General features: G+C 42.1%; 3 protein-coding genes across 4 annotated transcripts in view; 1 reads left to right on the forward strand and 2 right to left on the reverse strand.

Moving 5' to 3' along the window:
• Positions 1 to 244: 244 nt before the first annotated feature.
• bicdl2 (BICD family like cargo adaptor 2) lies at positions 245 to 12,646 on the reverse strand. 2 transcript variants are annotated; one of them, XM_083644322.1, is made up of 9 exons: positions 12,177 to 12,646; positions 9,186 to 9,401; positions 6,699 to 6,815; positions 5,179 to 5,325; positions 4,474 to 4,620; positions 3,992 to 4,066; positions 3,678 to 3,757; positions 3,398 to 3,512; positions 245 to 630 (listed from the first exon to the last, which is right to left on the reverse strand). In XM_083644322.1, the coding sequence occupies exons 1-9, from the start codon at positions 12,429 to 12,431 to the stop codon at positions 454 to 456; spliced, it is 1,329 nt and encodes a 442-aa protein (XP_083500448.1). In that variant the 5' UTR covers positions 12,432 to 12,646; the 3' UTR covers positions 245 to 453. The 2 variants fall into 2 exon arrangements, with proteins under 2 accessions (XP_083500448.1, XP_083500449.1); XM_083644323.1 differs by lacking the exon at positions 4,474 to 4,620.
• A 1,700-nt stretch (positions 12,647 to 14,346) lies between these two features.
• On the forward strand, positions 14,347 to 19,755 carry mia (MIA SH3 domain containing). Its single transcript, XM_083641419.1, has 4 exons — positions 14,347 to 14,580; positions 16,233 to 16,366; positions 17,846 to 17,956; positions 18,426 to 19,755. The coding sequence occupies exons 1-4, from the start codon at positions 14,463 to 14,465 to the stop codon at positions 18,447 to 18,449; spliced, it is 387 nt and encodes a 128-aa protein (XP_083497545.1). The 5' UTR covers positions 14,347 to 14,462; the 3' UTR covers positions 18,450 to 19,755.
• Positions 19,756 to 21,431: 1,676 nt separating this feature from the next.
• Positions 21,432 to 24,287, reverse strand: part of LOC310796141 (alpha-crystallin B chain-like) — a gene marked incomplete at both ends in the record, with an annotated part of 4,630 nt that continues 1,774 nt past the window's right edge. Inside the window, 2 exons of the mRNA XM_083658286.1 lie at positions 21,432 to 21,623; positions 21,964 to 22,086. Coding sequence (XP_083514412.1) covers positions 21,432 to 21,623; positions 21,964 to 22,086 — 315 coding nt within the window. The remainder of the gene's footprint in view (positions 21,624 to 21,963; positions 22,087 to 24,287) is intronic.

Genomic DNA, 24,287 nt, shown 5'->3' on the forward strand with positions numbered 1-24,287 from the left:
TTTTTACATGTTCAATATAATGTTGTTTTTCCTCATCTGCAGACCCAGACATAGTACTGTATCATGTAGCTGTGAAGCTCAAGGGTTCCATTTCCACGAGACCCTTCCTTACCAAATATGTAACCAATGCTGTCACAGTGTAAGATATTGTGGTAAAAAATTATGAACGGAATATGAGACGGAACAAAACACACGTAAGGGACACAAAAATTGGTCACTTTAACTTTTTAGCAGGTACAAATATAAAGTCCTAAAAAGTGATATAATAGATATACATATGTACAAAATATTTAAATATATTTATATGAGGTCGTCTGTAAACATTTCCACCTATTCATACTAGGCTACTATGACATTGCAGAGTACATGATCTGACTGCATAAGCTCATTGTGGCAAAGGTACAGGACTAAAGTCTCTCCTTCTTTGAAACATCTTCATCCTTTGGCTCTTGATTATTTGTCTCTGAACAGAGAAGAGAAGAAGCCTTTCCCTCCTTCTCCTCTCATTCTCAAAGACTTGCTTCTCTGGAGTCCTGTTGTCTTTTCCTTCTCTTTCTCCCGCTGCTGCTCTTTCACTCTTTCATCCTCTCTTTGCTGCACCTGCTGGTTGATCACTAGCCTCATGTCCTCCTGGAAGATACAGACAAAGAAGGATATATAAGGATATATATAGATATATATCGATATATATAGATATAGATATATATATATATAGATATAGATATAGATATATATATAGATATAGAGATAGATAGATAGATAGATATCTATCTATCTATCTATCTATCTATCTAGCATCACCGACGCCAAACCTGACCACTTTTTTGACAATATTCTATAAAAATTCAGTTTCAACGCCTGCTACAAATGATCAAGTGCTGTTTCCACTCGGTTTAAGGGCTGAAACCACAAGTCAAACTTCTTATCTTTCGAGAGACATCTTCTTTTAATCATTCACTATAGCCATTTCCTTACCAGAGTCTGGGAAGTGACGTTATTGCTGGTGAAAAAGCTGCGAGCTAAAATACCCAAAGCTGACCAGTCCTATCTGAACATCTATGCTGCTAGCGTAGTTTTGCAGTAGCCTGGGCTAGTTTTACAGGGCCTTTCTTCTTCATGGTATATTCTTCTTCTGTGGTACCGTCACCCAAGCGGCTCACTGCTACTTTCTCTTATCAAAGGCACTTTCATAAGGTATTTGGACCTTTTATCATGCACATTTTAATATAAGTTATAAGTTATCCTTTATTTATCCCCATGGGGAAATTAATCCTCTGCATTTGACCCATCCTCTACTAGGAACCTTCCTAGAACTAGGAGCAGTGGGCAGCCGCAGTGCAGCGCCCGGGGACCAACTCCAGTTCTTTTGCCAGTACCTTGGTCAGGGGCACTGACAGGAGTATTAACCCTAACATACATGTCTTTCTTGATGGTGGGAGGAAACCGGAGGACCCGAAGAAAACCCACACGGACACGGGGAGAACATGCAAACTCCACACAGAAAGGACCTGGGACGGACCCGGGTTCGAACCCGGGACCTTCTTGCTGTGAGGCAACAGTATTAACCACTGAGCCACCGTGCAGGGTATGAAACTTTACACATAGACTGGCAGATATCTGTGAATAAAAGGGACTTGCGACAGCGGACAATTAACCTCTTGAATCGCCCGCAAAGAAGGAGGAAGTACGTCACTCGGTCCGCAAACAAAGGGGGGCGGGTTTGGGTAAAGGTGGTCAGCTATGGGGTTAGTTCCGTTATATATCTATATTTAGAACACGGCTCTCTTGAATACTCGATTCTGATTGGTCAATCAACAATATTCACCGGTCATTATTTCTCGACAACCGACCGCTGCTCTGCCACACCTGGATTAATCAGTTGATAAGAGCATTTTGTCAGCAAGCCACTACTAATTAGGCCAACCAGTTGCAGCTGTGGTGTCTTGTGTGCCAATTACGAATGAAACCGCTTTGTCGTTGAAAACGCTATTAAAAAATATATTTGAATAATTATTTTTGTCAGATTATTGAATGATTTAGTTGTAGGCCGTGTTCTAAGCGGGATAATGTATATTGAGGCGGTGATTACTGGGAAATAATGACCTTCAGGTGAACGATTAAGCCCTCCGCTGCGCGTCGGGCTCAATCCTCCTGTCGGTCATTATTTCCCCCGTAATCACCGCCTCAATATACATTATCCCTTACATATATACTGGCTAGGGGGCGAAACATCCGTGAACGGTGGTACCAGCTGACGACCCTGCAGCTGACACTGGAGGAGGTGCGGCAGGCAGAGATGCCAAGCAGGAAAACCACCTGTACATTACAATATATATATATATATATACTGTATATATATATACATATATATATATATATATACATATATATATATATATATATATATATATATATATATATATATATATATATATATATATATATATATATATATATATATATATGTTCAAATATACATACTACTGCATGCAATCCTACCATGCCGTACCATGGGCAGAGAGGATGCCTCAAGGAGGCCTGTGCGCTGCACGTCATTCACCTGCGCCGAGCACCTCGCTCTAGCCTGAAGGACCACTGGCCGCGCCGATGTTTACGCAGATTTTCAGGAGGCTGATCTGTAGCGTTTGTGGATTTCTCCCTCACGAGAGAGCCAGGCTGGGGTGCTCAAACCCATCCCGTACCGGATGCTGTCTCTTAGGGGCGGCTTTAGCTCAGGAGGTAGAGCGGGTCGGCCAATGACGCAAGGGTTGGCGGTTCGATCCCCGCTCCCTCCCAGCTGCTGTCGTTGTGTCCTTGGGCAAGACACTTAACCCTCCTTGCTCCCGATGGTGTGTAGGCACCCTGCGTGGCAGCCTGCCGCCATCGGTGTATGAATGGGTGAATGTAGACTATCTACTCATTGTAAAGCGCTTTGGATAAAAGCGCTATATAAATGCAGACCATTTACCATTTACCATTTCTCCGACCGTCAACTGTCTCTCCAGCTTGTCACCAAACTATACTTGGTTGTCACCTAGTCTATTCCCAAGTGTCACTAGCCAGGGGGAGCCAGGGGTTTAGGTTCAAATATACATACTACTGCATGCGCTGGGACGCGTCATCAGTGATGTTAACTGGGGTCATGGGGTGTTTCGGGTCTGACAACATCATACACCCTCGCCCAGTAGACCCAGCCGAGGCCGATTACGACCCCGACCCTCGTCCCAGAAGCAGCCGCTTCTGGGACAGCCGCTTCTGGGATATACTGTATATATATATATATATATATATATATATATATATATATCTCAGAATCCTGACTTTAAACTCAGACTTCCATTCTATTTCAAGTGTATTGTAGATAAACAATGTGCCATGTTATATCGCCCAGACTCACCTGCCAGGCATCCAGCTCCTGGGACAGCGTCACCTTGTGTTTGATGGTGTTGAGAAGCTGCTGGGTCAGCGAATCTTTCTCCTGACGCACCGCGGCCAGCTCACTCTCTAGGGAGCTGGGCATTCATACGCATAGATCATTGGAAAAAATTATACTGTATGTAACATTGAACATTGTCTGTGCTATAATATCAAACAGTGTGTGTGTGTGTGTGTGTGTGTGTGTGTGTGTGTGTGTGTGTGTGTGTGTGTGTGTGTGTGTGTGTGTGTTGTCGTATTACCTGTAGCTTGGTTTTCCACTCCCTCTAAATGGCTTGACTTCCTCCCTCAAAGACTCAAGCTCCGCCTGTTGACGGTGAAGCTGAAAACGACAGTGAAAGCCAGAAGTTATATTGATCCTCAATTGAATATCAAGGACTTTGATTTTCACTTTGAAAGATATTTGTTTTACTCAAATCTATCACCATATTTTCATTGCAATCCAATGGGCCAAGTCACAAATAGTCACATAATTGTAGACAATTTCCTTCTCCCATATAGCTACAATATAACTGTGTTTATAAGTGTTTGAGTGAGCCTCTACATAGTAGCTGACCTCCTCTTTCAGTGCTTGTATCTCGTCATCTCTTGCTTGCAAGACTTCAGAATGAGCCAGTATAGCCTCTTTAGCCTGTGGGGAAGAATGTACAACACAATGCAACATTTATTTGATGTTGTGCCATCGGCACACTGCAACATTGTAGTCATAGCTGCAAAGAGCCCAGGCTTTTGGCAACAGGTTAGTATTAGTAGTGTTGTTATCAAGCGTCTTTGAGCACTAGGAAAAGCGCTATATAAATCGGATGTATTATTATTATTATTTATATCGGATTATAAAAAGTAATGTCAGTACATGTTAAGAATTAGTACATACTAACTAGAGTTAGTATGCAACAGCGTTGTGCACCTGTGAATTCTGACACTCACTACTGTGTAGTGTGTGTGTGTGTGTGTGTGTGTGTGTGTGTGTGTGTGTGTGTCTGTGTGTGTGTGCAGCTGTGTGTCTGTGTCTGTGTCTGTGTGTGTGTCTGTGTGTACCTGCGATTGCTGAATTTCACTAAGCAGAGACAGAGGTTGTGTGTGTGTGCTCTCCAGGAAGCCATCTTCTCCCAGGCTCAGAGCCTTTTGCTGTAGAGAGTGATTCAACGTGCGCAACTCAAACACCACTCCCTGCTCCTGCTCAATCTGTACACACACACACACACACATACACACACGCGCGAGCGCGCGCACACGCACGCACGCATGCACACACATATGTATGCACGCATGCATACACACACACGCACACGCACACACACACACACACACACAGGCATGCACGCACGCACACACACACACACGCGCGCACGCATGCACACGTATATGCATGCACGCATGCACACACACACACACGCGCATGCACACACACACGCATGCATGCACACACACACACACACACACACACACACTTCATTGTTAGACCCACAGCAAGAGTTGCAGTAGTATGCTTCAGCTAGTTATGTTAGTGAGGGTTAGAGGCAGCATTGTCATCAGCCCATAATTCCCAACCCTTTCTTCTGCCCAGTTTTCTCAGGTGCCATCCTTCACTTCACCCCATGCAGTGTATCTAAACCTTCACCCCATGCAGTGTATCTAAACCTTCACCCCATGCAGTGTATCTAAACCTCCACTCCATGCAGTGTATCTAAACCTTCACCCCATGCAGTGTATCTAAACCTCCAGACAGCCACTGGTCCTCACCTCAGTTTCTTTCTCTCTCAGTTTGAGCTGCAGTTCTGTCACTCTTTCCCTCAGTCCCTCTCTGTCCATTCGGAGTCTCTCGCTGTCCTCCTGCGAGGCTTTCAGCTGCTTCTCCATGTGCGACAGGCGCTCCTGCAGAACTCTGTTCTGAACCAGAGAAGTCAAGTCAAGTCAAGTCAAGTTTATTTGTATATAGCACATTTCACACACAGAGGCAATTCAAAGTGCTTCACATAAAATGGTTGACAGGAAAACAAAAGAATAAAAGAAGAGAATAAAATGGACATTTAAAAGCATCACAACAAAACTTTAAGAAAGAGCATAAAAAGTGCATTAACCCATTGATACCTGATGCAGCATTTGTGTGCGTATCCCTTTAAGACCGCGAACCGCGTTAACGCGGTTCGCGGTCTTAAAGGGATACGCACACAAATGAGGGATATACACGCAAATGCTGCATCAGGTATCAATGGGTTAAGCAACAGGCGCAGCAGTTGCAAAAAGAGCTAAAAACGTATAGAGGACTCATTGGGTTTGCATAATACAGAAGACAGAGAAGACAGGAGAGGGGACGTAGATGGATGCAGAATGATGTCACAATGAGGCAATGTAGAAGAGAGGGTTATCTATCACTATTGTCATGCATGGATTACTAAATGGGCATTTTGGCTGCTGAACTACTGTACGTTCTATGATCTTATTCATTTCAATTGGGGCATGTGTTTGGCCTGTCTGTGATGATGTGAGATATATGCCCCTGCCTCTGCTGTAAGATTGTAAGATTATTCTGTATTCTGCTAATAATACCACTGGTGTTTCCTGCTCACTTTGCATTCAAATGTATTCAATATTTAGAGCTTACAGTATATGAACTGAAGTGGTGGGCGCATGGGTAGCTACACACTGTACTTCCCTTCAAGCCTCTAGATCAGGGATACTCAACTTGCTTTGCCCGGGGGCCACTTTCGTGAAATGATAGAAGGCCAGGGGCCAGTTAATAAACAAACAATATACATTTTTCTGTAGCGGATTGTAGGTTTTTGGGGTGTCAGTCGGAGTTTAGTCTGACAATGTTGTGCACACCGGATAGTTAGTTAGGTATAAGTTAGTTAGGTTAAGTACATACATAAGTCCCTGGGTAGCGAGCAGACGGCAGTATTTGACAATTTAGCAGCTAAATTATAGATTATTGAAAGATATTCCATATTCCAGACTGAAATGCTAAAACAAAAGTATTGGCCAGAGTGACATGAACATTTGGACACTTATTCAGCGGGTATCTTGCATGTTGCGTTCAGGTGCACTGTAAAAAAGAAAGAAAAGAAAATGCAATTCCATCGCGGGCCACACAGGGGGCGCCCGCGGGCCGCATGTGGTCCGCGGGCCGCAAGTTGAGTATCACTGCTCTAGATGGCACAATCTGTCTATGATTCTATATAAATGATAAGAACTACAATTGTTCCATTTACTTTGATATTGATTTACTTGTGTGATTCTTTTGAAGTGACTGTTATGAATACCTCTGCTTGTATGTTCCCCAGTTGTGTGTAGCTGATGTTTTGGCTAAAAGATGATTCTTCCATCTCTTCTCTGAGAGAACGGAGCTCAATCCTCAAGGAATGTTCCAGTGTGACAGCCTGGATGGGTGGGAGATGGAAAAGTTGAGAAAAGCCATTGTTACGAAGGTAGGACTCCCTAAACCTGCTAGTCTGCATTGCCTGTCTGTGACATGACACGACACCACACACACACACACACACACACACACACACACACACACACACACACACACACACACACACACACACACACACACACACACAAACACACACACACACACACACACACACACACACACAAACTCTCTCTCTCTCTCTCTCTCTCTCTCTCTCACACACACACACACACACACACACACACCAGAGATGGGGACATGGACTAGCGACTTGGACTCAAGTCATACTTAGTAAGTCACACACACAGTGACCTGAGACTCGACATGGACTCAAGATGTGCGACTCGTGAACAATCTTCTTTTTGTGTGTGTATTTTTTTGTGTGTGTTCACATTAAGGAAATATCGACTAATAATAATGTCAACTAATCAATGCTGATACTGTATGTATGCTAATAGATAAAGGAGTGGGGATAATACAGTACATGCTTTGAATTCCTTAGTTTGATCTATGCAGTGTTCTAATCTAAGCAGTCTGGATGCCAGCATGCAGCAGATAGAACGCTCATCCATAAGAGACTTGAGACTTGGACTCTAGCTCAAAGACTTGAGACTTGACTTGGACTTGCAAAATAATGACTTGTGAGCATCTCTCACACACACACACACACACACACACACACACACACACACACACACACACACACACACACACACACACACACACACACACACACACACACACACACACACACACACACACACACCAGGGTGGGAGGCCATCAGGTCATGGCCTGCATTGCCCCTCCCTCTGGCTGTGATGCCCTGAGATCCCTCAGGCCACCTTGGCAGTGCCCTGCTAGCAGCCTGCTACTGTCAGTTGCCTTAAAAGCGTCAGTGGTCTCAGTTTAAAGTCGAGCTGAACCCAAAAATGACTTTTCTTTTCTTTTAGTTCAAATACCTGGGTATTCAGTGCACCTATTTAATGATGTATGCCAAAAAAAAATCACAAAAATCTAATTTCTTTAGTTTTTCACACTGTTTCACATCAAAAGTTCATTTTTCAAGATTTCATTCATAACAGTAATCTACAGTTTGCTGAGGTCACCTAGTACTATCAAATTTCTACCCAATTTCAACCATTAATATCACGACATGGCAGCTGTCAATCAAATCTTCATTTCAGGATAATTTTCTCTTCCAAATGAAGTAGAAAATGGCGCCTAGTGCCAGTCATCTGGCAGAATTTCTAGCCCATAAACTAACTACTAACTTGACCAATTATGCAAACTAAATCAAATGGTAATGTCTAAGAATGCAAAGAAATGTAACTGGCTCGTTAAAACTCGCATTCCAGGAATATTATTTACTGCAATAGCGATAATGGCGCGCGCCTCAGAGAGCTTGGTTGTCAGGGGTCGCACCTCGGAGATTCCAGGCCGAGGGGCTGCACTCTCCGCTCGGCAACACAAAGGCAGAGGGCTGCCTGCGGCTCGCTGAGCTCCACTCAGCCACTAACCTCGCATCAGCAGGCTCTTCCCGAGGAGAACGCCACAACACGCTGGATCCCACTCGATTTGGAGGCGGAACACGCCAGGATTGGCCAAAGCCCAATCCTGTCCCCAGTATTGTCAAATAAAACCATCGACATGCTACTATGACCCGCCTCTCAACCTGTCATCTCAGACAAGTTATGTTTTCAGTCTGAAACGGACTCCGACGCACGCGACGAACGGGTTCAGTTCGACTTTAATGTAACCTGCCCTATGCAAAGGATGTGTCATTGGTTCATTTTAAGACACATTTCAGAAAAATCGCTCTTCATGATGTCAATAGAGGAATACCCTTTGTGCCCTGGCACGTAGCTTTGTGCCCTAAAAAAAATGATGCTGAAGGCCAGATGGCCTTGTCCCTAAAATGACGAAATTCCCACCCTGACACACACACACACACACACACACACACACACACACACACACACACACACACACACACACACACACACACACACACACACACACACACCTACACCACACACACACACACACACACACACACACACACACACACACACACACACACACACACACACACACACACACACACACACACACACAGACTAGTGACTAATGACACTGGGTGAGTTAACAGCTCTTTAACCCATTGATACCTGATGCAGCATTTGTGTGTGTATCCCTTTAAGACCGCGAACCGCGCGACGCGGTCTTAAAGGGATACACACACAAATGAGGGATATACACACAAATGCTGCATCAGGTATCAATGGGTTAAGGCAAGGTGAAAGGGAATAGAAACTCTGGTGTGTGTCTAACCTCAGCTAGCTGCTCCACCAAGCGCTGGTTGTGATTGGCTAACTGGGTCAGCTGTTCGCTCTCGTCCCTCCTTCGCTCTCGCCCCTGGCTGCGATGTCGCTGTAGCTCCGCCCGTGAGGTGGCGAGGTCTGAAGTAAGCTCCGCCTCTCTCTGCCCGGACGCCAGCTCACTCACATCCAGCTTCCTCTGCAGAACATGCTTCTCCTGCTGCAAAGCCTGACACACATTATGATGGCGTCAGCACACAGCATTATGCTTTGTGGGCTCACACTCACACACACTGACAGTGACAGTCAAGTATTTCACCAGCAACTTTTCTCATATTTTAAACATCTACTCTTATTGTAGCCTATATCGGATGTGGAGCAAAAACAGTGATTTAACAAATCAGCTAAGGAAGCTGAATTCCTTTTTACATTTCAAGGTGGCAAAAGTATTTGGACAGATTTAGACGATATTCAGTCAAATCAGGGACTGATTATTATTATTATTCTCATGATCAGTATTATTATTATTACTACTTTATTATAGCTTTATAACCATGTGCTTACCCCCTATGGATTCCTTTTGGTGCTAATTGCACTGAGAGATAGTATTAGAGTACCTGGCTGTTCAAATAACTGCAACTAAATCTACACCATAGTTATCAAACCAGCATCAAAACATTAATGTATGCCTCTCCCTATTCATCCCATTGAACTCTTGGAAACTAGTAGGGAGACAAAGTCATCCACGCTCCTCTTGAAGCTGTAGCAGGAGCAGGATGACTCAAAGATGTTGTTGAATTAAACCGTGTATAGTCCATACTGTTCTGTTGTGATTCACAACTGAACTCTGTGGGTCTCTGTGTGACACACTGAGACAAGAAAGCATGGGAAGAGCGTGTGAAAATTAGAACTCAATAGTGATGAGATGCTTATTGGTTACTGACTCCTAGAAACAGGGCCGCTGGAAGTCATTTTAAGCAGGGGGTGCTGGGAGGGAGGGACTCTCGGTGGGCCCCGCAAGGGCCCCGTCGAAGAAAATTTGGACGTTTTTTTTTTGCCATATTTAGAGGAATATCTCATTTTAAATTAACATTAGGATACTGTTGTGATGTAATTATTCAGTATTTTCTCCTTTTCTCACTCATTCAGAGCAAAGAGGGAGATATATAGCATGATGATAATGCTCTATATCTCCCCATTTGCTCTGAATACACCAGTTAACATGACACAGACTTAACATGATAGAAATATTATCAGCAAACTTAATGACTAGACTAATTATTCTGATCTGAATGGCATATATCAAGAAACATTGACTCCTCTCTTTGCTGTATAGTGGGAGGTGCATTTTTGAGTAGGCTATTAAAATAGCATGTCAAGTTCACCTTTCTTTATTGCCAGATTAAACAATTCGTATTGGTTGTTGGTTGGTTCAACACAACATGTGCGTGCATGCGCGCTTCTTCTTCTTCTCTAGCCTACAAGCATGTAACTTCCTTGATTGTTATTGTTGATAATTCTATTTAAATAGGCTACATTTTCATTTCCCGAAACATTCTTAAACAAGAAAGGAACAGTGCACTTTTTTTTGGGAGAAAAATCTAGGGGGTGCTGCAGCACCTGCAGCACCCCTACTTCCCGCGGCGCTGCCTAGAAATCATTTCACATGTCAAAAAATATACTACATGGTAAAAAAAAAGAAAGAAAAAAAAAAGATTATTATAATATATTAAACTGTCTTTATTATTATAGCATAGTTTTGGTACCCTGAAATGTGAAATTCTTGTGCTGTTCCATGACACTGTTAACCATCATTATAATCACTCAAATCTCCCATGTCACCTGCCAACTACAATTGTAAACATAGAAAGTAGATATAGACTTAAAAAGAAGCTAAAAGTACATTTTATAATTTCATAACTAGTTAATTACAGGTCAATGAATGGAACTGGTATTAAAAATAGTGATTATACACCTAGATATCATATAGAGTTGATAGTAAATAATGTAATAATAGCCTATAGTTAGACATTACATAACATATATGCATATGTGTTACACATATACATGTATTATACATGAGATTTGAGGACTTGAATTATATGGATGTACTATGGGTGGACAGATGATAGATGATGTTGCTGTATTTAGAATATATTTAGAATATTTATATACCGTATGCTGTATTTAGAACCAGGTTGAGTGAGTTTTTGTTTGTTTTCTCTTGTTTGTCTTAAATTTATGATTTTAAAATGTGTTTTGTCTTTTACTTTGCATATTTGTAATGTATCTGTATTGTTTGTTTTGACTGTGGACCCCAGTTAGAGTAACTGTTGCCTTGTGTAATGGCTAATGGGGATCCTAATAAACTAAACTAAACTAAACTTCCATTGATCTGTATGCATTCATTACTAATAGACCTTGATAAGCATAGCACTTTCTCCCTTTCTCCCTCACAGCACAAAACTAAACACTCATAAGACTGATAACACGCATTCTCATTTCCAGTCATTTAGGATCAATAGTCGCTATAAACAGCAATTTAAATCCTGCTCAGACTATAGCCACTATAGCCATCCATTAAGAATGTGCCAGTTTCCTTTCAATCTCCCTGTGTTATTAAAGGGGCACTCCACCGAAAAACAATGCTGATTTATTTAGCACATAATCTCACACATATCCGAAAATTGTAAACAGTTTTGCAGACATTCATTTCGTTTGACAGTTATTGAGAGTTGATTTGAGTTAAGGTGTGGACCAGTGATGTAATTTGTGCACGAATGCCCTCACTGGTCCACACACCTGAACTCAAATCGACTCTCAATAACTGTCAAACGAATGTCTGCAAAACTGTTTACATTTTTTGAACACGTGTGAGATGATGTCAAAAATAATCCGGCATTGAAAATGCAATCACTATCCTTTAAGATAGTGATTGCGACAGTGATTGCTGCAGTGAATGCATAGAAGCTACTGCATCTGTGTCATCCCTCCTCGGCCTTACCTCGACCTCCCTCTCCCTCTGCTCCAGAGAGGCTGCCAGCTCCTCGTTCTTCTCCAGCAACGCCTGGCCCAGTTCTGCAGCCAGGATGAGGTCTGTCTCGATCCCCCCTCCTCCGCCATCAACCCCACCGGGGAGAGGAGAGGACATGGACAAGGGCAGAGCGAAGGACAGAGACACAGAGGAGGACGAGGACAGGGGGAAGAAGGAGTCCTCTAGGCTGGGGGAGGGAATGCTGTCTTTCCTGGGGGAGAACATGTTTCAGGTGTGTGAAGGCTGGTACACGTCAGGCATTAGAAAGCGTGGCTCGTCATCCTGCAGTCCCCTGATTTCTGATCCACACACAAACAGGCAGGTGGACGCCGGTCTTATGTGAACATGTGGGAAAGTATAGCAGCTTAATAAAATTGTGATTTGTGTTCAGCGAGATTTTCCAAGTTGATCTGATCAGGTCTCCTCCTCTCTCGCCTCTCTCCTCTCTCTCGCTTTGGTCATTTATATTGGAATTACAGCCTATTTTTGTCTATGCCCAACTTGGCCTTTGCTGTGGTGCTGATGTTGCAATCCTATGAGAAAGAAAGAAAGACATTCAATATATGGCCAAAACAATTGAAGTAGATTCAGTCATTGTGGAGTTCAACATTTTCTTCACTCTGGTGTGAGATTTGGAGCATGTAGGATGAGCTGTTTTTTGAGCGTCAGGCTATAGTTGCTGTCTGGTAATATAATCTTGCGTGGCCTCTAACCAGTTCTTTTTGTCTGAGACCTCCTTTTGTTACTCTGACCGAAATACCAGCTCCACTCTTATCTTTGTTCCACCAGCAGCCCAAATTCCAATGGCGTTATACTGTGCTAGCTCCTATAGTACCACTACTGAAGAACCATTTTGTCAAGGCAAACAAATATATTTGAACATACTCCCTAAGAAAATCCCCCGTGTCATCCACCTGCCAGGTTTCAGTGATCTATGTGCATTTACTAATGGATCTACGTATAGCATCATCTACTTTTTTCCCCTCACACCAACATAACCAAGACTATGATACCAAGTACTCTCGTTTCCAGTCACGGCAGGATTAAAAGTCTTTATAAATAAGTCTAAACACTATTACTCATCTGCAAATGAAACGAATGTTCAGACAGCCAATTTTCTTAAAGACTTCTCTTACTACATTATATATATATACGTATTTCTGTTGTTCGGGCTGACGTCAGCCACACACCTGCTAATACCTCTCCCTATGATCCTCCATGTGGCAACCATAGTTACATCCTTTAAACTAATTCAAATTCAAAGTGATGAACTCTCTGAGACTTTAACACACTTTATTTTCCTCATGAAAACTGCCATAACCTGTGTTAACGCCAGTTCTATCTGCCTTTGAATGAACAGAAATGAAGTGTTCCTTACCTGACACTTCCCAGCCAACTCCGGTATTATTCTTCCTGTTTGGCGAGTGCTTGTGGGTGTGTGTGTGTGCGCGTGTGTGTGTGTGTGTGTGTGTGTGTGTGTGTGCCCGTGTGTGTGTATGTGTGTGTGTGTGTGTGTGTGTGTGTGTGTGTGTGTGTGTGTGTGTGTGTGTGTGTGTTTGGGTGTGTTTGTATAGGAGAGGCTCAGCTGGTTTCCTTGGCAGTGGAAACATTATGTAAATACACGGCCAGTGGCTCCTCCTCCTCCTGGGCGAAAGAGATTGTGAGCAAGAGAACAGAGAGAGGAGTACAAAGAGAGGCAGTGTAAGATAATGACTGTTGAAGTGAGATAGCCACCGCTCTGACATCTAGTGGCAGAACAAGGTAGGGAGGGCACAAAATGGAGACATGCCACACAGTGCAGTTGTATGCTCCAGTGTTAGAGTGAGTAGGGGTGATGGGGGGTGAGAGAGGGAGGGAGGACGAGAGAGGTCAACACACACACACACACACACACACACAGGCAGGGGTCTGTCTAAATATGGCCCTCCCCCTCATCCGCCATCCTGTTTACCTGCTCAAGGGGTGTGAATGGAGCTCTGTGTGTGTGTGTGTGTGTGTGTGTGTGTGTGTGTGTGTGTGTGTGTGTGTGTGTGTGTGTGTGTAACGTGCGTGCGTGCTGTGTAACGGGGGAAAAGGGGGGACTGCCACCACTGCACCTCCTTCTCCAGAGCCTGCAAACACAAAGGAGAACAGACAGACACACAAGAGAGTGAAGTGTCAGAAAGGGTGTCTTCAGATACAGAGAGTGAAGTGTCAGAAAGGGTGCCTTCAGGTACAGAGAGTGAAGTGTCAGAAAGGGTGCCTTCAGATACAGAGATGTCTTGCAGACTGTGGCTGGCCATGCTGCTGTGTGTTTGGCTGCCGTGCTCTCAGGCTGGAAGAGAGATGCCCAAACTCTCCAAGAAGAAACTCTGCGCTGATGCCGAGTGTAGCCGTGAGTACTGTTAGCTCTACTACACTACACTACAGTAGCTGTTAGTAGCTTCACACTGTGACTGCTAAGGCTAGGGGTTACCTAGTTGTGTCCAGTGTTGGGCAAGTTGTGTTACTTTCAAAATGTAATATACTACATATTACTAGTTACTTTCATTTGAAAGTAATAAGTTACTTTACAATATTACTCTCTGTGTAGAGTAACTTGTTACTTATTAGACTACTTTTGCATTACTTTTACCAAAATAACAGGAGTAGCAGAATGACATCGCTGCCCCAGAACATCCCGATTTTTTTTTTTAAACCATCTTGAAGTCAGTGTAAACAATCTAAAATTCGAAATGTTATTCTTTTCCTTTGTTATTGTCATCTATAGTGGTTATTTGCATAAAAAGTAGACAGTTTGATTAGGAAATGATTGTATCTTTATTTAAATATGTGCTTTGATTTAAAAAAAAAAAAAAGTAACTCAATTTGTAACTTGAGTTACTTGACAAAGTAACTGGTATAATATTAGGCTACTGAAATCCTATAAGTAATAAGTTATATTACCGAGTTACTGCTAAAAGTAATATATTACATGTAATATGTTACTTTTGTAATGAGTTACCCCCAACACTGGTTGTGTCATTATATTACTGCAGGGAGACTTATGCTTCATGCTGTATTGATAATACTGTACAGCCGCAGAGCTGTTTCCAGAGACTAAATGCTTTGCATCAAATATGGAAAACATCATTGAACATCTTTGAAGAAAATGAAAATGATGTCATCATCTACTCACCCTCATGATGTCATCATCTACTCACCCTCATGCCAGTTGAAACACAGGTGATGTGTGTACATATCTAACACACACAGGGAGGTTGCCAGCACAACTCCTATAGCAGTCTCCTCCAAAGCAACTGAAGTCAGTGCAGACCAGTTCTTCAGAGCTCCAAAACCTATATTTAATTACACCATAATATAGTGCAAATCTTACCTACAGCTGACTGATTTACAGCAGATAATGGTGTATAGGTCTTTCCATTCACACTGTGATTGTTTGGCTGTTTTTGTTTTGGAAATTTAATGAACCCCCCCATTGAAGGGGTGTGATAGTAAATTATTGATTGAGTGCGCGTGATATAAACAGTGTGAGTAGAGAGCAGAGATGGGGACAAAGACTTGAGACATGACTCGGACTTGTAAAAATGACTTGTGAGCTAATAGGGAGCTATTTAAACAAGACAATGCAGTTTTAGAGTTATAGTGTAATCAATAATAAAACAAAAGTATATCACGTAAATATGTGGGTATATTAATAATGAATTGTTTATGTCCCGGGATCACAACGGCTTCTGTGGGAATGTTTAGATTGTATCTCTCTCACGGTGAGCATTTCAGCAATTTTTCCATCACAGGGGAACCCCCTTCAGTTGTTTTGATGAAGGCTGCTATAAAGTTGTGCTACTGTAGTGTAGCAACCTCCCTTTGTGTTATGGACTAACACAAATGTCACCTGTGTTTCATTTTGGCATGAGGGTGAGTAGATGAGTTTTGGGTGAACTATTCCTTTAACAACAATAAGCTGTTTTCTCTCTGTTTTCTCCCCCTTCCCTCCACAACTCTCTACCGTCGCTCCTCCACTCCCCCTCTTTCATCCCTGCTCAGACCCCATCTTGATAGCCCGCGCCGTGCAGGACTACTACCCCGGAGACTGCAGGTTCATCCCCATCAGACAGGGACAGCTTGTCTATGTCTATGCCATGCTGAAGGACCAAGGGAACCTCTACTGGGCCGGCAGCGTGAGTGAAGGAACAAATCATAATGGCTTCAGCACAGCTCCTGACCAAAATATTTGATATATAATAGGCTAGTCAGTATATCGATGGGTGAGAAGAACCAGGAAGTGACATTTTGGGTGAAAATTAGTTATATAGGCTATCAAATTAAAGCTCTTGAGCTCCTTTTACTGGCATTAAAGGGGGACTGACCCCCCCCCCCCCCCCCCCCCCCCCCGCGCAGATTTCTTGCAAAACGGCATTCCACTTGATTTGAAAACTCTGCAGGCAAGATGGCCGCCTATACTCCCTTCTGTACCCTGGCAGAATAAACTATCATAACTTGGCCAATAAGTATGTAAGATACAAAATAAAACAAATTGTAATGTCTTTTTTGTTGTAGAATGCAGAGGACATGTAACTGTTTCGTTAAACTCGCATTCCAGGAATATTGTATTTACTGCGCTGCTCTAAAGATAACGTAGTTGGCTCGAGCCTGTTTCGTCCTGGAACCTACTCGCTTTGCATCAGAACACAATCGATTTGGGGGTGGAACACGCCAGGATTGGCCAACGCCAACGCCAGTGCCCAGAACTGTCGAATCAAATCATCGACAGAGACGCTATGGCCCGCCTCCCAGTATTTTCAGTGTATCAGAGATAGATAGAGAATGTTAGAAATATAGCCAGCCACGTTATAAACAACAAACTAACGCTGGTGATCCGTATGGAAACAGTGTTACTCGTTTTACTGCCATGTAACATAACTAGCTAGCCGCTAATATTAGCCACAGTAGGCGATTACACATGATGCATTGCTCTTAAAGGGCTTGCGCTGCGTGAACTACAGTAACAATCACATGGGGAAAAAACATTTTTCACATGAGTGGGGCACGCGCAAATACCACCGTGACGTAACGATGTACCAAATCGGCCATTCATTTGAGGGCACAAAAAAAAGCAGGGTTGAAGCCATAGTGGGCACTTATGCTGCTGAAATGATAGGGGTTTGTAAAATTGTAATAGATTGGTCTCAAATGTGGAGATTTTGACCAGAATCCTTCACATACCACCCCAAAAGCCATATTGGTTAAAAGCTGAAAAAAAGTGTTTTGGGGGTAAGTTACACTTTAAGGGCACATCTGGATTTGAAACCAATCCAGAGTTATTCATCAAAAACCAAAAGGCCTAACACTGAACATGAACTACAAAAGACCTAACACTGAACACATTGAACTATTTGCGGCCACCTTTGGCCCTGATGACTTTCTTCCAAATACAATAAAGATATAAACATATTTTGTTCAATGAATGTCACATTTTTACGACGTTTTCATATTAAATACTGAATTTAATAAAGTCAGGACAAAGTTAAATGTCACTTACGCCTCTCTGGTTCACACCCCTCGATATGATATAAAGTCATAAATTGTCCATGTATAGTATAATATTTATGAACCTCTCTAATGTTACTGCTTCACACTTGTGTTTAATGTGCTTACAGGTGCAGGACTCCTACTATGGGCAGCAGGAGGCTCGCATCGGCCACTTCCCCAGCAGTGTAGTGGAGGAGCACCACGCTCTCATGGAGGCTACCACCGAGGTCAAGACTACTGTAGGTGGAGACACACACACACACACACACACACGCACACACGCACACACGCACGCACACACATTATGTACAGTATTATACTGTATATCAGAATCAGAATCACTTTTATTGCCACAGTATGCAAATTACATACGAGGAATTTGTGTTAGTGTCTGTATGCAGCGTAGCAGTCACATCAATATACAGAGATAAGAAGTAGGAAGATAACTAAAGGCAATCGCAAAGTTGCAAGTGCAATCAAATCGAATCAAATCGAGTCAATATATACAATATGTACAGTGGTGAAGTGTTCTGTGGATGATAAATATGAATTTACTTTGGATTTACATGAGATTTACAGACTGTAGATGTATATACATACTGAGATTTATATACTGTATATATGTATATATATATATATACCGGTATATATATAGTATATATGTGTTCCTGACTCCTTACTGTACTGTATCTCTTTTCTTAATTCCAGAAATGGGACTTCTACTGTGACTGAGGAGAAGCAAAACCAGCCTTGAACAACAACCTGCAGACTAAACTACTGGACCGTTTCTTAGGTCTCATATACTGTAGGTGTCATGATACACACGTTACACGCTTTGCTGATGGTATAGGTCTGCACATCACCTGACACCTCAAACATGTGGCCGTAGCCCTGCAGCATTCAATCATGCTACAGAGTATGTCATCAAATGTAACTGGCATTTTAAAAGGCTGAAGAAGGAACCATTGCTGCTTAATGCTCTCTGTTGGACGCCTTATACCCGTTGTTGTTTTTTCTCCTAGCCTACTTCTTCTATCATCACTATCTGTTTTGAAGGGATTATTTTGTCTTTCAATGTGTACAGTAAAAGCAAAGTCATATGTTTTAAGAGGAGTTAAGCCCAGGTTTTGCATGACTTTTTTTGTTGACCCAATCCTTAAACAATTTGTGGGGTAATATGGATCCTTTTGGTGATTTTGAAATCACCTCACCTCACCTATGCCACGTATGCTCTTAATGTAGGTGCGGGAGCTATTGCAGCCTGATGAAGACCAGGGAGGTTGAAACGCGTTGCGTTTTGTGCCGCTCTTTATTTAATTGAAGATAATCGTTTGTTAAACTGTTTCAGTACAAATGTACTATACTACATGATTAAATCTTGCTCCTAATATCCAAGAAGCTCCTTTTTCTCTTGATTGTGATTTTGAAAGTGTCACAAAGGAAAATTTTGGCATTTTTGATGGAATGATTCAATCTGTCACCTTAGTGTCAAAAAAGAAATGTAAAGCAAATGATAGGCACCCATGCCACAGAAAATGAAATCATGCTACTTGATGAAACTATTTTCAGGCTTCAACAGATTTGCAGTGCTATTAATACAAATGCTAAGAGTAGACTACAGTATATGACAATTTACATTTTATTTGGAATATGGACTCAAAATGGAAAATCAGATGGACTTGCATCCAAAATGTTACGTTTGGATGCATTTATTTTTTCCAGACATTTTGAAGTCTGTTTGGCTTCCTCATCAGGCACAAGGAAAGTTTTTCATAGAAAGAAAGAATGGAAATTACAATATTCATGTCAAAGAGATCTGCATGTTTGGTAATAGAATGGAAAATTTGTCAAAGAAAAGTTGCAAAGAACTTGTTTTTCCACCTGAAAATATATAAATTATATGAAATATGAAAGTATGAACATGAAGCTGTAGCACAACATACTTTTGACTGGATTAACATGAAGCTGTAGCAACAACATACTTTTGACTGGATTAAAGTCTAAGAGCAAGGTGAGATGTGCCAAAAATAAAATATAATCTCTCTGAATAATCTTTTCTGGTTATTGTCTTAAATCAAATATGAACTTAGGTGAGCTGCTTCTGAAAGCATGAATTGCATGAATTGCCTTGTGGAATGGAAATAATTCCTTATCACTTTGCATCATAGCACAGGAACACTGCAGACAAGAAAATTGCACACATGCAGGATAACATTTACGTTTCATTTATTTCTATTTGTTTCTGAAAACAAGTGTTTCTGTGTTAGTACTTCGGGGGGTTGTTTCCAATACTGAGGAATGATAAAGCCATACAAAATGTCCTTGTTGCGCACACACACACACACACACACACACACACACACACACACACACACACACACACACACACACACACACACACACACACACACACACACACACACACACACACACACACACACACACTTTCTGTAGCAGCTCAGAGCCCATACTCCTGAGTGGAAAGAAGTCCATTCTTTCAAGCTCTCCCTCTCTCAGCATTAGTTTGTATCACAGATCCTCCGCTCTCCTCCTGCTTATGCACCCTCCACCCAGCACCCCCCAATCTGGTTTGTATAATGAACACCCTAAAAGAGATATCCTACAGAAACCTACACTGCCCTTGAAGGATAAACCAGGCAAGGTTGATATCTTACCTCTACCCACACAGATAATATTATACATACAGTATACCATATTTAAATGTTTAGTCTGTCACTCTTCAGCAGGGAATTGCATTTGGGGAGAGACGATTTTTCTGCCTTCTTAAAATTGGCTTTTTAGCATTCCTCATTCAAACTTAACAGGTGCTGCTAGCGGCTAGTCTGAACTGGGCGAACGCGCCAGCATGTCAGTATAGCAGTGTAGGCCTAATTGCTTTCAGTGAGGAATGCTAACGATTCCAACTTTGTCGCTTAACTAAAGTTCCAAACAAACACTTTCCCCATACTGTGTAACTGCCTGACGAAGATAAAGTGAACCGACTTAAATTACAAATATGTAAACATGATTAAACGCCTGGCTCTTCGACATGCCATTCACATACATGGTCCTGTGAACATTTTTGGCAGAGAGGTATAGGTTGAGGCCATGTCTCGTCATAGACGCTGGTTTAGCTGGCTCAGCCTGGCTGGGGGCGTGGTCAGGGTGGGGTAAAAAAAAAAACGTTCTATCCATTCAGCAAAGTTAGAATTTAGCTGATAGCCCAGCCCAGGCAGACACGATCGGGGATTTAACCAACGCAGTAAACGCACATCTGAGCAGACGTCTTGTGTTCTGCTCTAGAACCCCCAAACCTGTAGTTTAGAGCCGCAGCACCGTCTTTTGGTGAGTCAGCCCATGAGATACATGGGCGGTTTTACCCCACTCGCGCGCCAGCCGTTTAACATTTTGTGGGCGTTCCCAGACATGCGGACTGTCTCTATGTTTTGTAGAGTGGTTCTGCAGGCTTGCGATTGGTACAGTAAGAATGCGAGTTAGGGGTGAAACATCGGTTTATCAGAAGGCACCCTGGCCTGACCTACAGAATTCCAGGCTGATAATATACATCTACTGAACTGCCAACACATACACATACTGTATGTGACAGGCTAATATCGAAACTGCCAACACATACACATATGGGACAGGCTAATATAGAAACTGGTAGCACTTTGGTTTAGTAGTGAAACAGGGATAGGGGGTTGAGGTTGTGCTCTACTGTTTCTGTTTTGCCATTCCATCTTCATAGGTGACAGGAACGCTGCGCTCTGGGCAGGAGAACGAGCGAGGCGCGGTGACTGTCAGCACACCGTCACGCGACAGACTGGAGGTGACATCGGCACCCGACACGCCCACAGGAAGCTTGTACTTCCTCAGGAATTCCCTCGACACAAACCCGTGGTTGTCCTGAAAAAACAGAATGAATCGGTACATCAAATACACTGTCACTGTTATACTATAATAATCACTATTCCAATAGACTACTTGCACAACTCCACTACTTCCTGAAATGAGTAGGGCATCTTGGTTTCCTGTCCTACACTATTGGATGAACTGATTAATGTCAGGTGTGCCTGATCACTGTTGTTGTGACTGCAGCAGTCAGGCACACCCGACATGAATCAGTTCATCCAATAGTGTAGGACAGGAAACCAAGATGCCCTACTCATTTCAGGAAGTAGTGGAGTTGTGCAAGTAGTCAATTCACTTTGAGTGTTGTTTGTTGCTCTCAGCAGCCCCCTCTGACCTGTCTGTCATTATGCTTGGCGTGAATTGTGATGAAATCCTCACTGATGGTGACAGACACCTCCTCTGGGGAGAAATGCTTCACATCCAGATCAATGACGTATCGGTCCTTTTCCACATGCATCTGCACAGACAGCACAGTGGTTATTAGGCAAAGCACTGAGGAAAAGTGAGCTGCAGGTCCAGCCACAAAAAAGTGGCAGCGCTTATTACCGTCATCTCAGTGCAAGAATGACACTTCTCAGTATAAAGTCATAGGGCTCTACAGTATCTTACGCCTGGTGGAAGCGCAAGCGTTGTCATTGCTAGTTTCTGGCACTCAAAATCTGCCTTTTTTTCTCTTTTAATTAGCACTAGATTTTGAGTGCTAGAAACTAGCAATGACAACGCTTGCCCTTGCCCTTGATTTGATTTTTTGATTTGATTTGATTTTGTTTATTCATACACACAAGGAATTTCACAATACAAATAGCTTCATATACAACAATGATGCAGTGTGTACGAAAGGGTACCCCAAGAAAGCTACTAAAAGCTTATTAGAGGGGGCCCACAAATAAAACAAGAAAATAATGTCCAGAGGGTAGGGTATTAGTCATATATCCACCAGAACCAAAGACAATAACCGGCAGACACAACAGCAAACAAGACAAAACAATAAACAAAACAATCCCAAATATTATATACCGGTATGTGCATTTAACGTTCTATACTTACGATCAAACATAATTTGACAGTAGACATTTTTTTTAACTTTTTCTTGAAAGAGGAGACAGAATATGACATTTTTAATGATACATCAAGCTCATTCCAAATTTGCGGACCTCTACACACAACACTGAGACTAGTACATTTTAGTTTTCGTTTTTTCCCACTGACTAGGTACTTTTCTCTGGTGTCATATGAGTGTGTAGGAAGGTGAATTGGAATGAGTTCACACAGTCTAAGATTTAACTTATGCACAGCCTGGAACATCATACACGCATTCTGAAGATAATTATACTCTGTGAGCCTCAACAGACCATAGCGGCAGAAAAGTGGACTAGTGGGAGAATTATAGTCAGCCCATGATAAGGCACGGATGACCTTCTTTTGGAGAACCTGTAGTTTTTTTAGGTGACTGGGAAATGTGTTGCACCATATGACATTACAGTAGTTAAGGTGTGGCTCAAATAAGGTTTTATATAAGGTAAGAAGTGCAGAATGAGGAAGATAATGTCGTAGTTTAAAGAACAAGCCAACATATTTAGATAACCGTTTAGTTAAGCCATCAATATGACATTTGAAGTTTAGGAATTCATCTATGAGGACCCCCAGAAATTTAGTGGAGCTAACTCTCGCAATATTCAATCCATTTATTTTAGGACGAACCTGTTCAGCATAATTTTTCTTTTTACTTGAACGAAACACAATGTAGTTTGTTTTACTGATGTTCAGAGAGAGTTTATTGCATGCAAACCAAGTGTTTACATTAGCAAGCTCTGCATTTAGGATTCGTTCCAGTTCATTTGGAATCCTGTGTGACATGAACAGGTTGGTGTCATCAGCAAATAACACTTTATGGAAGACATGCGAGGAATTAACAAAATCATTAATGTATAAAATAAAGAGAAGAGGCCCCAAAATAGAGCCCTGGGGAACCCCATATTTGATGAGCTTGTGTCGTGAGTTATAATCATTTATGCAAACATACTGTTGTCTTTCATACAAATAGCTTTTAAACCAGTTGAGGGCTAAGCCTCTAATACCATAATGCTGCAGTTTGTGAGTCAGGATTTCAAAGTCAATGGTGTCGAATGCTTTCGATAAGTCTAGAAAGATGCCAATTCCACATTCACCTTGATCAATGGCGTCATTGATCTTTTCTACAAGGTCAAGTATCGCCATGGTTGTAGTACTATTTTTCCTAAATCCATACTGAGATGGCACAATGGTATTTAGTTTGTTCAAATAGTTACTGAGTCTATTATACACTACCCTTTCCAAAACTTTGGAAAGTGTAGGCAGGATAGATATAGGACGATAAGTCAAGTTGTTTTTATTACCAGATTTGAAAATTGGCATGACCCTCGCAATTTTAGCTACCGGTACTTTTGGTACTACACCAGAGTGCAAGGAGAGATTGATGCAAAAGGAAAGAGGTTCAGAAATTACATTAACAATAGCTTTCAAAATTCGACTGGAGATTTCATCAGCACCACAGGAACCTGAACTTTTCATATGCATAATGATTTCATAAACTTCGATATTGTCAGTTGGTTGCAAGAAAAAATAATTGGTATAGTTACCTGATAGGTAATTTGTAAAAGAGGCACCATGTGGTTTGCT

This window comes from Poromitra crassiceps (genome assembly GCF_964638095.1).
Source record: "Poromitra crassiceps genome assembly, chromosome: 1".
NCBI classification, from domain to species: Eukaryota; Metazoa; Chordata; class Actinopteri; order Beryciformes; family Melamphaidae; genus Poromitra; species Poromitra crassiceps.